Source organism: Enhydra lutris, unplaced genomic scaffold (assembly GCF_002288905.1).
Source record: "Enhydra lutris kenyoni isolate GAN:26980312 unplaced genomic scaffold, ASM228890v2 scaffoldscaffold9, whole genome shotgun sequence".
Taxonomy (NCBI): domain Eukaryota; kingdom Metazoa; phylum Chordata; class Mammalia; order Carnivora; family Mustelidae; genus Enhydra; species Enhydra lutris.
The window spans coordinates 10,786,576-10,801,631 of NW_019154093.1; the positions used below are offsets into that span (position 1 = coordinate 10,786,576).

The 15,056-nt window shown below is 39.4% G+C and overlaps 1 protein-coding gene across 1 annotated transcript in view; it reads left to right on the forward strand.

Moving 5' to 3' along the window:
- Positions 1 to 335: 335 nt before the first annotated feature.
- LOC111143462 (rearranged L-myc fusion) overlaps positions 336 to 15,056 on the forward strand; it is a 93,769-nt gene continuing 79,048 nt past the window's right edge. The window contains exon 1 of the mRNA XM_022497219.1: positions 336 to 572. Within this exon, the coding sequence (XP_022352927.1) occupies positions 336 to 572 (237 nt within the window). The remainder of the gene's footprint in view (positions 573 to 15,056) is intronic.

Consider the following 15,056-nt stretch of genomic DNA (forward strand, 5'->3'; position numbering starts at 1 on the left):
TACTGGTGATGCTTTTCTCTCGTTCTTGAGATCGCAGCTCCAGTGTCATCCCTCTCATATCTGGATTGTCTAAATGTATGTCAGGCTCGGTGACTTCGTGACTCTTAAGAGTCTAGAAGGGCTAAGGCAGGTAGGACTGAGGCCAGTAGCCTCCTGACGGTTGCCAGGGCGGCTGTTGGGAAGGCCGCTGAGAGAGAGTACCCTGGGACCCAGTGACGGAATCCGGCCCGCGCCCGCGTCGCCAAGGAGTGCGTCACCACGTGCGGTCGGCCGGGGGCGGGGCCGGGGCTGAATCACGTGGCTTGGTTGCCTACGCGCTGCTGGGCCGTGGGAAGATGGCGGACGGAAAGGGAGACGCCGCCGTCGCCGCCGGGGCCGGGGCTGAGGCTCCGGCGGGAACGGGAGCCGGAGACGGAACCGAGACTGAGTCCATGGCTCGGGGTCATCGCCCTGCATCTCCGGCGCCTGGAGCCCCGGGACTGCGACCGTGTCTGTGGCAGCTGGAGACAGAGCTGAGGGAGCAGGAGGTGTCGGAGGTCTCATCTTTGAACTACTGCCGGAGCTTCTGCCAGGTGAGGGGCTGGCTGACTGGCTGGGTGAGGGTGGCGGGGTGGGGAGGCCAGGGGAAGAGGCCCCCGATCCGTTGCCGCAGCCGGGGCCGGACTGAAAGGCGCCACCTTCGCGTCTTGCCGCGCCCCCGGGCCGAGAAGGCCCAGCTCGGGAAGCTCGACCGCTGGCCCCCCTTCACCACTGCCCGACTTTGGCCACCGCCAGGGCGGGTTGTGCTGGGCCAGACTGAGAGCCCCGAGGGCGCCGGCGGCTCCCTGGAAGGGCCGTGCCCTGTCGCCGTTGCCTGTCCCCCTGCCGGGTGGTTGGAGCGCCATTGCCTCCTGAGAGATTGATTGCTCGTTCTGCTGGGAGATCCTTTTTTGAGTGCATATCTCCAAACTGGAAAACCTGGGTTTTCCTGAATAATCCGGAGATATATGTTGTGGCCAGAGACTTATCTTTGGAGTCAACGTCATTTGGGCCCCTAAAAGATCTGACAGTTGGCTTTGAAAGGCATCTGGGGCTTTCTCATTAGGGATTGTGGAGCCCATTGGTTGTTTGTTTTTTTTAATTTTTTCTTATTTTCTTTTATTTTTTTGAGGCGGGGAGGGGGGGAGACTGTGAAGCTCTTCTTTTCGCCTCTCCTGTATTCCTTTGAGGCTTGTGCTACCAGGAATGAGGCTATTGAGCTTTGTAGTGGCTATTAGGATCTTTGAGTAGAAGAGGATTGAGAAAGGTGGGGGGAGTGTGGTCTCTTTTGGTAGTGGTATGACCATTTCTGTGCTATAGTGGGTCCTAACCTGTGGTTACGTATTTATTGGTATGTTTAGATTGGTCTGCATGGCCATTTCGGGATTTTTCTCTATAAAGATATGCCATTATGACTTATGCTGTTTGTTCTACCATGTTTCAGGGCCAGCCCTCTGCTCCTCACCTGGTGTATCTTAGAGAATGCAAAGTAATAGTATTATGTCGGTGCTTGGACACTTGATGAGTAGTTGAGTTAGCTGAATAAATTGCAGTGTTCCAAAGTTGTAATTTTAGGGGACAGTTTGCTCTGGTGGTCCAGTGGAAAATAAAAAGTAGACTTGTTTGATTGCTTTTCTACCTCCTCTCTGCCGAGCCAGAGACACCTCATCTCTTCAAATGGAATTTTGTTCTTGCTAATACATTGTATCATTACAGTTTTTATGTCTACACCTTACAGCATTTCCCTGCACTGGGAAGTGTTGAGGTGTAATTGTTCTTTGCTTTTTCTCTATTAATGAATATTCTTACTTACTGCACACATTTATTTTAACTAACTGAATGCATTGGATGGTGTCAGGCACTTCACCAGGTGCTGAGCAAATGAGTAAGACCGCACTTTACAACCTTGATGAACTTACAGTTAGGAGGAGGTGGTAGAAATAACTGTTTCCAAAACCAGTTTTGGTAATGATGGAAAAGGAGGTGTTGTAGAGACAATGTAGAGGGGAAAGTCATCATGGGACATCCTAATGGGAACGACAGTTAACTAGTAAAAATCAATTAAAAATTTAACTGTGATTTGTCGTTATGAACTTAGAAGTAATTGGGAGAGGCCGCTTTAGATAGGGTGGTCCAGGAAGCCCCTATGGCTGAAAGGATAAAAATGCATCATGGCAGTGTTAGGGGAAGGGAGGGGAGCGGAGCATTTCAGTGCCAAAAGGTAGAGATGTGAAGGAAAATTGAAGCTTTGGGAGAATGGGGAGCTAATTGGACAAGGAGGGAGAGTGAGGATGACGAGAAGATGTAGGTTTGGGGGAAGCCTAATTTTGTGTTGTCATCATAGAAAGATAACAAGAATGGATGTAACTAGTCAAATTGAAGTTTGTCAGAGGATACTATGTATATGTGTGTGTGTGTGTGTGTGTATAATTTCTTTCTTTCTTTTTTTCTTCATGCATGGTACTTGCGGCTCTCATCTATCTCATTTTAACTGAATGTTTAAATGTCTTGAGTCTTGGTGACACCTAGAAATGTCAGGGCACAGAAGAATTTCAGAAGGAAAGTACTTTTGTAATCTGTCTTTTCTACGAGTTTTCCTCTTGCCTAAAATTTTTCTCAAAATATATTTTTTGGACTAATAAATAAGAAAGATGTTTCTGTGATGACTGATATAATAGGAAGCACATTGGATTGAGAGCTAGTTGGGTCCTGATTGTGACTCTTCCACTTATTTGCTAATAACCTTGAGCAAACTGTGCCTGTGGAATTTAGTTTTCTGGCCTTTATCACCTTGTAATGCTTTATACAAACAGTAGACTAGAAAGTTTATAGACAGCTCTTCACAATATTTGCCACAATATTTTTGTCACTTTTTTTTTTCAATAGCCAAGATAAAATCAATTCAGGGTGTCCTTGTTCATAATTTTATGATGAAGGAGGAACAATGTCACCATTCAAATTTGGTTGAATAGCTCCTGGTTTCACATTTGAAAGGCAGAATAAGATTTATTCATTCCTTCACTGTGGTGTGCCTGACATTGCACTATGTGTTGGCGACAGGAACATGCCCTCTAGAAGTACTTAATATGTAAAGATAAGTAACCTGACTTGTGTTCTCTCAGATACTTAACTGACACAAAATATTTTCATCAGGTGTTCAGGTTTTTTTTTTTTTTTTTTTTTTCCTTTTTAAATATTTTATTTATTTATTTGAGAGAGAGAGCACAAGCAGGTGGAAGGACAGAGGGAGAAACACACTCCCCTCTGATCAGGGAGCCAGACTTGGGGCTTGATCCCAAAACCCCAGCATCATGACCTGAGCCAAAGGCAGATGCTTAATCAGCTGAGCCAACCAGGTGCCCCATCAGGTATTTAGTTTAGAAGTGTTCCAGAGACTTAGGTTGTACCAAGTAGATTCCTCCTGCAACAGGCTGGGACCATATTCTCTCCAGCTCTTGCAGTATGGCTCTATCTTTGGAATTGCACCAAATCAAGAAATAAACCAACATATGAAAGGATAGAGAGCTTGTCTCATTCTGGGCATGTTTTCAATTTTCAGAAGTTTGTGAAGATGATAAAAATGAAACTTCAGAAGTAATAGTTACTAAGAAAATGATACTTAGATCAACTTGTATTCAGTGAATATTTGTATTCAATGACTATGGGATGTGGCTTTTCCCTCCTTTCCCTTAATTCCTTTTCTGAAAACATTGTCTTCCAAGCGAGGTGGATAAGATTAACTCCAGAAAAAAGCCTTTCTCTGTTTTGTTGAAAAATTGATAATATCCTCTCAAGTTTTTGCTTTTTTGGGGCGGGGGCATCATGATTCCTGAAGTTATACAACTGGTAGTTTTTTTTGTAATATGTATTTTGAAGGCTTTTTAAGTAACCTTAACAAACTTGAAATTATTGAGTGAATGATTATACTATGAGAGTACCAAAGTAGTTTTAGCAAGAGGGGGAAGCAGGCTCCCCGCTGAGCAGAAGGCCCGATGCGGGGCTCGATCCCAGGACCCTGGGATCATGATCTGAGCTGAAGGCAGAGGCCCCAACCTACTGAGCCAGCCAGGCGCCCCAACTTTATAGATTTTTAAATGTTAAAATAAGTAAGGCATATATTTAAGTTTCTCCTAGGTTAGTAATTGAGTTCAAAGGGTCTAAAGCAGATAGGCATACAGGCTTCACCATTTAAACTAGAGAGGTACCTTGGTATGTTATTTTCTTTAACCCTTAGTTTTCTCATTGACAGATAGAATAATCATAGTACTTAGTGTTATCCAATTAAATGTATTGTTTTAAGGACTAAATAAGATAACCTGTAAACTACAGTGTTCCTGAAATTGTCTGAGTTTTCCAGATTTCTTAGCCTTAGAATAAAAAGTCTTCACCGCCTTACTCCCGGTTTACTTATCAGCTCTTAGCCTAGCCAATCCCATCATCATAATGCTGTTCTTATTTAGCGGTACTGAACTTGGAGTTCTTGGACCAAAATGCCATTTCAGTTACTCCTGTTATTAAAATTTTGCCTGTAAATTTCCAAGTGCATTACTTTGGGAAGGGTGATCTTAATTTTCATCTGATTCTTCAAGATCCCTCTTAGGCTTTCAGTAAATATTTACCAACTGCTTGATCTCCAAAAGGATAGAATTACTACTTTTACAAGATCTCAGGTCATTAAGCATTCTGTCTTCCCCTCCCACGGTGCTGTTCTGTCCTCTGTCCTTTACTTTCATTTTCTGTATAGCAAATTTTCCTTGTTTAGGGCCCACCGGCACATACCACCTCCTATGAAGCTTTCTCTGATTTCACTGGATAGATTTCCTCTTAGATGTTTGTGTTTTTTGACACTTTGTACATACCTATGCTTTTAACTCTTGCTTTTCATTCTGTCACTGTCTTAGTTCAGGCTTCATGATGTCCTATTGGAGCAGTCTGTTCATTAATCTCTCTTGCTTTCTGACTGGCTTCATCTACAGTCCATTTTGGTGTTCTTTCTAAATTGTAAATATAATCTCATTAGGCACTTTATTCCCTAAAATTCTAAAATGGTTTCTTACTCAAAGACAAGATAAAAGTCTGACTTAATAGCCTAGCCTGGCAGACAAAGCCTTTTAGAATCTGGCCACTGCCTCCCCCTTTCCCAGCTCCCATCTCCAACCTTTCCAGCTTCCTTTTGGGTGGGTGGGAGGGAGTCTACCTTCACTACAGTATCTCTCTCAGTTGGCCTCATTAACCTTAAGGTTCTTCCTTCCCCATCTGCCTATTTATCCTTTAAGACCAGGTTTAGATATTAAGTCTTTCAGAAGTGTTTTCTGATTTCAGCAGACAGAATGAGGTGATTATTTCACTTAATATACTCCAGTAGCATCTTTTATGTAAGTGTGGTACCTGAATAGTTGTTTCTTTGTCTGTTGTATTGACTAGTAAACCAACCTGAGTAGGGATCTTGTTTAGTCTTTTTTGTATACTTGGTACCTAGCAATTAATACAGTGCCTGGCACAGAAAACTAATTTGTTGAATGAATTCCATTGTAGAACCTAATGACATACTCAAGAGGTGAGTACTTCAAAAGGAACACTTGATGTAAAATCTGATATGTTAAAAAGCAACTTTATCGTAAGAAATTACTGTAATGGAACAGGAGAGGACACTTTGCGCGTTTCTTGGAAACATACCTTGTCAACTTAGTCTCCGTTCATATAAAAATGTACACATTTACATGTGTGGAATGAGGAGTAGTGTTGTTGGAGGGAGAAAATTGGAGGCATTATAGTATTGAGGAAGAGTTAGCAGCTGAATAAGGCAACAGTTCGAAGATGTTGAGATGGAGATCAGTCTTCCTAACTCCTTGAGATTGGTGGCCATGAAAACTTTAAAGCTCTTGAACTCTTTATTTTAAAGGATTTTTTAATACTTTATCTTTTCTTTTTGTGCTGCCTTCTCTTGGGAGATTTCTAAATAGAGACTGGATGACAGGTAGTTATAATAGCAGAAGCTAACATTGTACCGCATATGACCAAAACGTAATTATAAATGCGACTTGTGAAGCAGTGGGAACTTTGATGCTATCGGTTACTTGGTACCACCCAGTCTCTTTTATAGTAGTGATTTCTGTATCTACCTGTGGATCGTGCTCTTCTGAACAATGTTAATAAAAAGTCTAGTAGAAAGCACCACTTATTTCAAGCCTGCGAAGGCATCGGTAAACTAAAGTATGCTTTGTTTTCACTTAGTTCTAGACACTGTCACCTCTCCCAGAGGCCTTTCTTGACTACCTTATCTAAAACAAAGCTTTTTCATCTTCTTCCAACTCCTTAACATTGCTTTCTATTTCTTTAAATTACCAACTACTATCTGATATCTTATGACAAATGTGTCTATTTGTCTGTCTCTGCATTTCGAATGTAAGCGTCATGAAGGTGTTGACTGTTTATTTACCCAGTGCCTAGAATTGTCCCTGGCACTTAATGGGTATTCAGTCAAGATTTGTTCATCTTTTATCTTCTTCCTTCCTTAAATCCCTGACTAGACTTCTTGAGAGTAACAAGTCTTACACCTGTCTTTATTAAGAAATAGGGACATTTTTGGTTAGCCAGTTTATGTTGCTTCCCAGCAGGGATCCATTCTTATTCTTTATCTTCATTACTGAAGAGTAGAAATTAATTTTATTTATGTTTCTTAAGAATTTCCCATGGTTGGGGCGTCTGGGTGGCTCAGTGGGTTAAGCGTCTGCCTTTGGCTTGGGTCATGGTCTCAGGGTCCTGGGATCCAGCATCGGGCTCTCTGCTCAGCGGGGAGCCTGTTCCCCCCTCTCCCTCTGCCTGCCTCTCTGCCTACTTATGATTTCTCTCTCTGTCAAATAAATAAATAAGATCTTAAAAAAAAATTTCGCATGGTTGTCTATATTCCACAAATATTTAAAGACTTTTTTTAAACAGGGTTTGCTTAGCCAGATTGAAACATTTATTTTGGATATGATTGACATCAAACTGGAAAACTGGAACATAGATATGGGATTGAGCAAGATGGTATAAAAAAATAGATTCCTCATACTTGGATTGCTCACTAAAGCCAACATATAAAACATTACATGAAAAATTAGAGGGACTATTTATTTACTTATCAGTCAATCATCTTTTTTGTGCCAAGCACTCAGGTAAATGGTGTTATTTTCATTTTGCAGATAGAAAACTGAGGCTCAGGGAGGTTAAGTAACTTTCCCAGACACAGACTTTGCTGTGGCAGAGTCTTCAGACTCCTAAGACCATGCTCTCTTTCCTATATCAGCATTTCCTAAACTGTGTTTTGTTCCATGAGTTCTTTGTATTAGTTAGTACTTCTTGAACTAAGGATTCTGTGTTCATATAAGTTGGGATACATATTTTTTAATGTGTCATATATGTTAAGATGCATTATAGTCCCCCAGAGAGCATTAAGTGTTGTGCAGCATTTGCCAAACTTAGCAGGTCCAGAACGTTTAACATTTTGCCATGTTCTAAACCTGATATCACCCCCAAATTCCATGTTTTTCTTTCATTATAGCAAAGTAAATCACTGGGGAAGAGTGGATTGCTGTATGTATACATACCACTGAATTTTGATTCCCCAGTTTCAGCTTAAAACATGATAATGATCTTTTTTATGAAAAAAGTTTCCCTTTAAAGTTTTTGCAGGTTTTGAATTATACATACTGTCCCATATGAAAAATATTTCAGTGTATTGTAATTTTTTTTGAAATTGAGATTGAATTCTATTTCAGACATATCTTGATTTCAAGGTTATTCTTTTAGTTTTACCTGAATTTCTGCAGTGTAGCTAGCTGGGGAACTATGAATGTATTTGTCTCTTTCTTCTCATTTTTGTGCTGTGTCTGAATTCTTTAATGTGTTTTTTTAATGCCTTGCTTGTCCTTTTTGGGGTTATCTGTTAGGTTTTTGTGCTGACACTTGATTACATAGTATTTTTACTCCCAAGGAAATAGCCTGAATGTGTCACATTAGCCAGTACAGTAATGCTTTATTAATATGAACATATGTAGGAATTATTACCAGATATGATTGAATGACCTAGTTTGGAAATCGCATTTTTATGATATATGGTTGTATAAAATAGGCATATTTTTAATTGTGCTTTCATTTTCTTAAATTTGCTTTTTAAATATGTATGCTTAAAATACGTAAGATATATCTTAAAGTAATAAAATTAAATATGGGGGCCACTAGGTGGCTCAGTTGGTTAAGTGTCTCCCTTTGGCTCAGGTCATGATCTCGGGGTCCTGGGATTGAGCCCTATATCAGGCTCCCTGCTCAGCCTGGAGTCTCCTTCCTCCTCTCCCTCTGCTCCCCCCCCTCTGCTCCCCCCTACCCCGCCCCACTTGGACATGCACACATTCTTATGTGAATGTGAGGATGAGTCCTCTCTCAAATAAATAAATTCTAAAATCTTTAAAAAAAACTAAATATCTACATTTAAAAAATTTTGTGACTCTCATACATGCTCATTCTAAAAGCTTAAGACAAGATGTGTAAATGCAGAAAGTGAAACCACCATGTAATCTCATTATTAATAGCTTGGTCTATTAGTCTGATTTTTGGGAAAATATGTATACAGTATGTGTGTGTATGTAAGTATTAAAAAAGAAATTTTGAGTATAGTTGACACAGTGTTACATTAGTTTCAGGTGTACAATGTAGTGATTCAGCTTCTCTATATGTTATGCTATGCTCACAAGTGTAGCTACCATCCGTCAGCCATACAACGTTTTTACAGTGTCATTGAGTATATTCCCTATGCTGTACCTTTTATTCCCATGACTTACCCATTCTATAGCCAAAAGCCTGTATCTCCCACTCCCCCCAACTTTTTTTTCCCATTGTCCTACCCCCCCCTTCCCCTGGCAACCTTCTGTTCTTATTTATAGGTCTGATTCTCCTTTTTTTTTTTTTTTGTTTATTCATTTGTTTTGTTTTTTTAGAATCCACATGAGAATGAAATCCTTTGTTATTTGTCTTTCTCAGTCTGCCCTGCTTCACTTAGCACAGTACCCTCTAGGTCCAACCATGTTGTTGCAGATAGCAAGATCTTATCCCTTTTTTATTGCTGTGTAATATTCTATTATATGTATGTATATGCATTTGTCTGTTGATGCACTTAACATTGCTGCCATATCTTGGTTATTGTAAATAGTGCTATAGTAAGCACAGGGATGTATTTATCTTTTTGAGTTAGTGTTTTTGTTCTCCTTGGGTAAATTCCCAGAAGTGGAATTATTGGGTCATATGTACTTCTGGGGTTGGTTTTTTTTTTTTGTTTGTTTGTTTGTTTGTTTTTGGTACTTCTATTTTTACTGCCCCCCCATTTTTACTTTTTGAGGAGCCTCCATACTGTTTTCCACATCCTCACCAACACTTGTCATTTCTTGTCTTTTTGATTCTAGCCATTCTGGTAGATGTAAGGTGATATCTCCTTGTGGCTTTGATTTACATTTCCATGATAATTAGAGCTGTTGAGCAATTTTTCATGTGTCTATTGACTAGATATCTATATGGTTTTTTGGGGAGAAATTTGGTTCAGGTCCTCTACCCATTTTTTAATAGGATTGTTTGGTTTTTTTGGTGTTGGGTTGTTTAAGTTCTTTATATATTTGGGATATTAACCCCCTAGCAGATACATCATTTGCAAATATCTTCTCCCATTCAGTAGGTTGTCTTTTTGTTCTGTTGATTGTTTCCTTTGTGGTGCAAAAGGATATATTCCCAGGAGTTGATTTTTGCTTTGTTTCCCTTGCCTTGTGATATATATCAGAAAAATGTTGGTAGGGCTGGTGTTAGGGAAATTGATACCTATAGTCTTTTCTGGGTTTTTATGGTTTCAGGCCTCACATTTAGGTCCTTAATCCATTTTGAGTTTATTTTAGTATATGGTGTTAGAAAGTGGTCCATTTTCATTCTTTTACGTCTACCTGTCCAGTTTTCCCAGCACCATTTATTGAAGAGACTGTCTTTTCCCTATTTTATATTCTTGCTCCCTTCATCATATATTAGTTGACCACATAAGCGTGACTTTATTTCTGGGCTCTTTTTTCTGTTCCGTTGATCTGTATGTCTGTATTTGTGCCAGTATTGTACTTTTTGATCACTACAGCTTTGTAGTATATCTTGAAATCTGGAATTATGATATCTGCAGCTTTGTTTTTCTTTCTTAAGATTGCTTAAAGATTGGAATTTTTAATTGTTCCAACAATTCATGAATAGAATCTAATTGTAAAAAACTAGAACAGTGTAAAAGAAGAGCCAGTAAAGGATGACAGTTGTCACATAGCCTTATAGTTCAGTACTGTGTTTTTCTAGATTAATAGTTTTCTTTGGTTAACAGTTTGGGAATGTATACTTAGAGAATTTTTTTGTGAACAGTTTGGGAATGTATACTTACAGAATTTTTTTGTGTGTATACACACACACACACACACACACACACTTTTAGAAAAATAGTGTTGAGGTTATTTATTAAAACGTAATACAGACATCTTTCTCGTGGAATATACACATTTACTATTTAAAAAAAGAAAACATAGTATTCCATTGAAAAACACCCTTGATTTTAAATTCTGCAGGTAGCAAAGCCTTCTGTGCTCTTTTTAAAATTAATTAATTAAATATATTTTTTAAAATTTATTTATTTATTTATTTGACAGATAGAGATCATAGTAGGCAGAGAGGCAGGCAGAGAGAGAGAAGAGGAAGCAGGCTTCCCCGCGGAGCAGAGAGCCTGATGCTGGGCTCGATCCCAGGACCCTGGAATCATGACCCGAGCTGAAGGCAGAGGCTTAACCAACTGAGCCGCCCAGGCGCCCCTAATTAAATATTTTTATTTTAGAGAGTTTGAGAGAGAGAACACGAGTGGAGGGATGGGGAGAGGGAGAAGCGAGGGAGAAGCAGGCTTAGCAGGGCGCCTGCTTCAGGGCTCTATCCCAGACCCTGGGATCATGACCTGAGCTGAAGGCAGCTGCATAACTGACTGAGCCACCCAGGTACCCCTCAACACTTTTTAACTAAAAAAAAAAAAGTTTAACTATAAAAGCAGTGCTTTTATATAAAAAATACATAGTGCTACAGGAAGGCTTAAGGAAAAAGTAAAAGCCATCTTTTGCCTTCAGTCCCTCTAGTCACTCCCAGAAGAGTTAAATCTCTTGTGTATTCTTAAAAACTCAAATCTGCAATTTAGATTTTAATTTAGTATATTGAAAACAATTTTCTATATCAACACATGTTGAGCATGTACCATAATTAAATCATTGTTCTTCTTTATTATCATAAATAAGGTTGCAGTGAACATCCTTAAACATTAAGCAGTGGTTGTTAATACCTGTAGTATAAACTCTTTTTTTTTTTTTTAAGATTTTATTTGTTTATTTGACAGAGATCACAAGTAGGCAGAGAGGCAGGCAGAGAGAGAGGGGAGAAGCAGAGAGCCCGATGCGGGGCTTGATCCCAGGACCCTGAGATCATGACCTGAGCCAAAGGCAGAGTCTTTAACCCATTGAGCCACCCAGGCGCCCCCCTATAGCATAAATTCTTGGAATTGAAATTACTGTATTAAAGAGAATGTTTATTTTAAATTTTATTGAATATTAGCCTACAAAAAGCAGAATATGTACTTCGGTCAGTAGTGTTTGGGAGTCCCTGTTTGACTATATCCTTGCTAACACTGGTGTTATTGAACTTTTTAATATTGGCCAGTCTGATAGTGGCAAGTAATTGCTCTCATACCATTTTACTGATTTTCATCTTAACAGCATTTGCATGCTTTTTCATGTGTATTAGATACTTGAAATTTGTCTTTACTTTTTTTTTTTTTGCATACCTGTATTTTAAAGTGTTATTAGTTAAAAAAAATAAAATGTTACTAGTTGAAAGTCATTAAAATCTGCTTGTCTTGGGGCGCCTGGGTGGTTCAGTGGGTTAAAGCCTCTGCCTTCGGCTCAGGTCATGATCCCAGGGTCCTGGGATCGAGCCCCGAGTCAGGCTCTCTGCTCAGTGGGGAGCCTGCTTCCCCCCCCCCCCCCCGCCTCTCTGCCTACTTGTGATCTCTGTCAAATAAATAAATAAAATAGTAAAAAAAAAAAATCTGCTTGTCTAGGGATGCCTGGGTGCCTCAGTCAGTTAAGCCGCTGCCTTTGGCTCAGGTCATGATCCCGCAGTTCTGGGATCAAGTCCCGCACGGGGCTCCTTGCTTGGCGGGGAGCCTGCTTCTCCCTCTGCCTACTCTGCCTGCTGCTCCCCTGCTTGTGTTCTTTCTCTCTCTCTGACAAATAAATCTTTAAAAATAAATAAAAATGGGCCAAAGACATTAAAAAAATTTTTGATTGTCTAGTCTTGGAGAGTGATGATGTAATTTAAGATTCCATGCTGCTTTGAAAAGGCTCTAAAGAAGCATAGTTAGTTGCAGCCTAACCTGAAGCCGTTGGAATATATGATACCAATTAGTGATTGCTTGTTGCTGTGAGAAATGCCCATGTAGTCATTTTCCAACAAACGTTTATTGATGTTATATACCAGTGCTACTAGTGTCTAGGAAGACTTAAGTCATAGCTGAATAACTGGAAAGACCCTAGTGCTTTCCATTAGCTAACTTTTTCTTACATTGTTATTTTTATGTGTTTTAAGTAAGGTGCTACTGAATGGATGTATGAATTGGGCCAAATCAGTTTGTTTTGTGGGTTTCAGATTGCTGTTTAAATGAGATAATTTTTAAGCTTTGATTTTCCTTCAAAATTACATAATTTTTCTGTTGAAAAACATTTGCCAAGGATTATTTTCTAACTCTCCAAACATTTGTTATCCTTATTGAAATAAATGAATAATAAATCTTTTATTAATGCAGTGCCTATATTATAAGCAATCACAGAAAAATATTAATGTGATGAAATTTGGGGGGTTAAGTGGTTAAGCATGTGCCTTTGGCTCAGGTCATGATCTCATGGTCCTGGGGTTGAGCCCCACATCAGGCTTCCTGCTCAGTGGGAGATTGCTTCTCCCTCTGCCCCTCACCCCTCTTGTGCGTGTGTGCGAGCTCTAATAAAATCTTAAAAAAAAGAAAAGATGAAATATTTGAAAATCATTTAACATGTTAATACTGTATTTCTGCCCTTAGTAGGTTATTGCTTACCCCTGTAGTATAAATGCCCACCACAGTGGAAACCACTGTACTAATTTGAACTGAAGTTATTTGTTTACATTAGTTATGTTCATTGTCTTTATTTGGCTTTTTCCTTCAGAGTGAAATCTTTATTTCATTGTGTAAAGGACTTGATAACTGAATATGTTAAATACAGAAGAAATTATCCCACAAAGTTCTAACAGTAAATGTGGATACATCAACTTTGGTCTGTCTTATATTTTATTGTCTTATGAAATGGATAGCATATCCAATAGAAGTTAGGAGATTTCACTCTAAATATGCTTTCTAACATTCTTGTGACCTTAAACCTTGCCTTGGATCTTTTTCTTGAATATAAAATTGAAGGTAAGAGAAAGCTCCCTGATAGGTGATTGTGAATATTAAGTGGGACAGTATAACATTGCCATTAGCATAACTTTTGGTAGCAGATAGGTACCCAGTTTGTCAACTTCTTTATTTCCTTTCCATCCTGAGTAATGTTTTAAAGTATATCCTGTAGGGCAGCTTTCCACCATTTTCCTGTCGATATACAGCTCATTAAAAGAAAAAAGTTTCCTAGATGTTTATAGAGCATTTGCAATGTGGTTTTAGATTCAGAGAGCCGGTGATGAGCTTTGCAGACTGGAAGTGTAATTTACAGTAATTTTTTTTTTATGTTGAAACAATATGGATGCCCTTTAGGATCCATATCTAGTGGAAATAATGAGTTTGACCTGTTTAATAGATCATTCTGTATACAATTTTTTTTATTCCCTTGATTATTGGTTTTAATCTGGTTTACTGTTTGGCATTTAAATTATGTATCTCATTTTATTGAAATCCATACATACTAAAAGTGATTTGAATTTGTAACACATTGAATTTGAGTTCCTGGGTAAAAGGTGGCCATGTTTTCATAATCATATGTTTGAGGGAAGAACTTTAGAAGTTACCTAGTTCACTGCCTTTCCAGCCTAAAACTTTTTTTTTTTTTAAAGATTTTATTTATTTATTTGACAGAGAGATCACAAGCAGGCAGAGAGGCAGGCAGAGAGAGAGGAGGAAGCAGGCTCCCCTAGAGAGCAGAGAGCCCGATGCGGGGCTCGATCCCAGGACTCTGAGATGAGATCATGACCTGAGCCGAAGGCAGTGGCTTAACCCACTGAGCCACCCAGGCGCCCCTCCAGCTTAAAACTTTTAAGGGGGAAACTCCTCACTGTAGGATGTGGGCTGAGGATTCAAATAGGTGGTAGTATCAAAAAAATTCTGAACATTAACATACTTATTTACCACCAAACAAAATTCATGACTAGCATATCATTAATCTGTTAACACCCATCTAAAAAATAGGATCTAACCATTTCCTTGTAAAAATTCTCATTAGTGCAGTTTGGTCAATATTCTGCTGCTCTCCTTTGTAGGATTTGAATGAAGCAGTGAGAATCTGGAACCAAATCTACTTAGTTGAATTTGTTTTATTTATTTACATATTTATTTAGAATTTTTAAAAAAGATTTTATTAGAATGCACAAATGGGGGGAGGGGCAGAGGGAGAAGGAGAGAAGCAGACTCCCTGCTGAGTGGGGAACCCGACACAGGGCTCAATCCCAGGATCCCCGGGATCATGACCTGAGCTGAAGGCAGATGCTTCACCTACACTGAGCCACCCAGGCACCCCTGAATTTGTTTTAGTATACAGTCATATTTTACTCTCATCAAAGATGTGTATCTGAAAAACTTTTTTTTTTTTTTAAAGATTTCATTTATTTATTTGACAGAGAGAGAGGGGGACAGAGCAAGAGGCAGAGGGAGAGGGAGAAGGAGGCTCTCCACTGAGCAGGGAGCCATCAGAGGGCTCAATACCAGCACCCTGGAATCA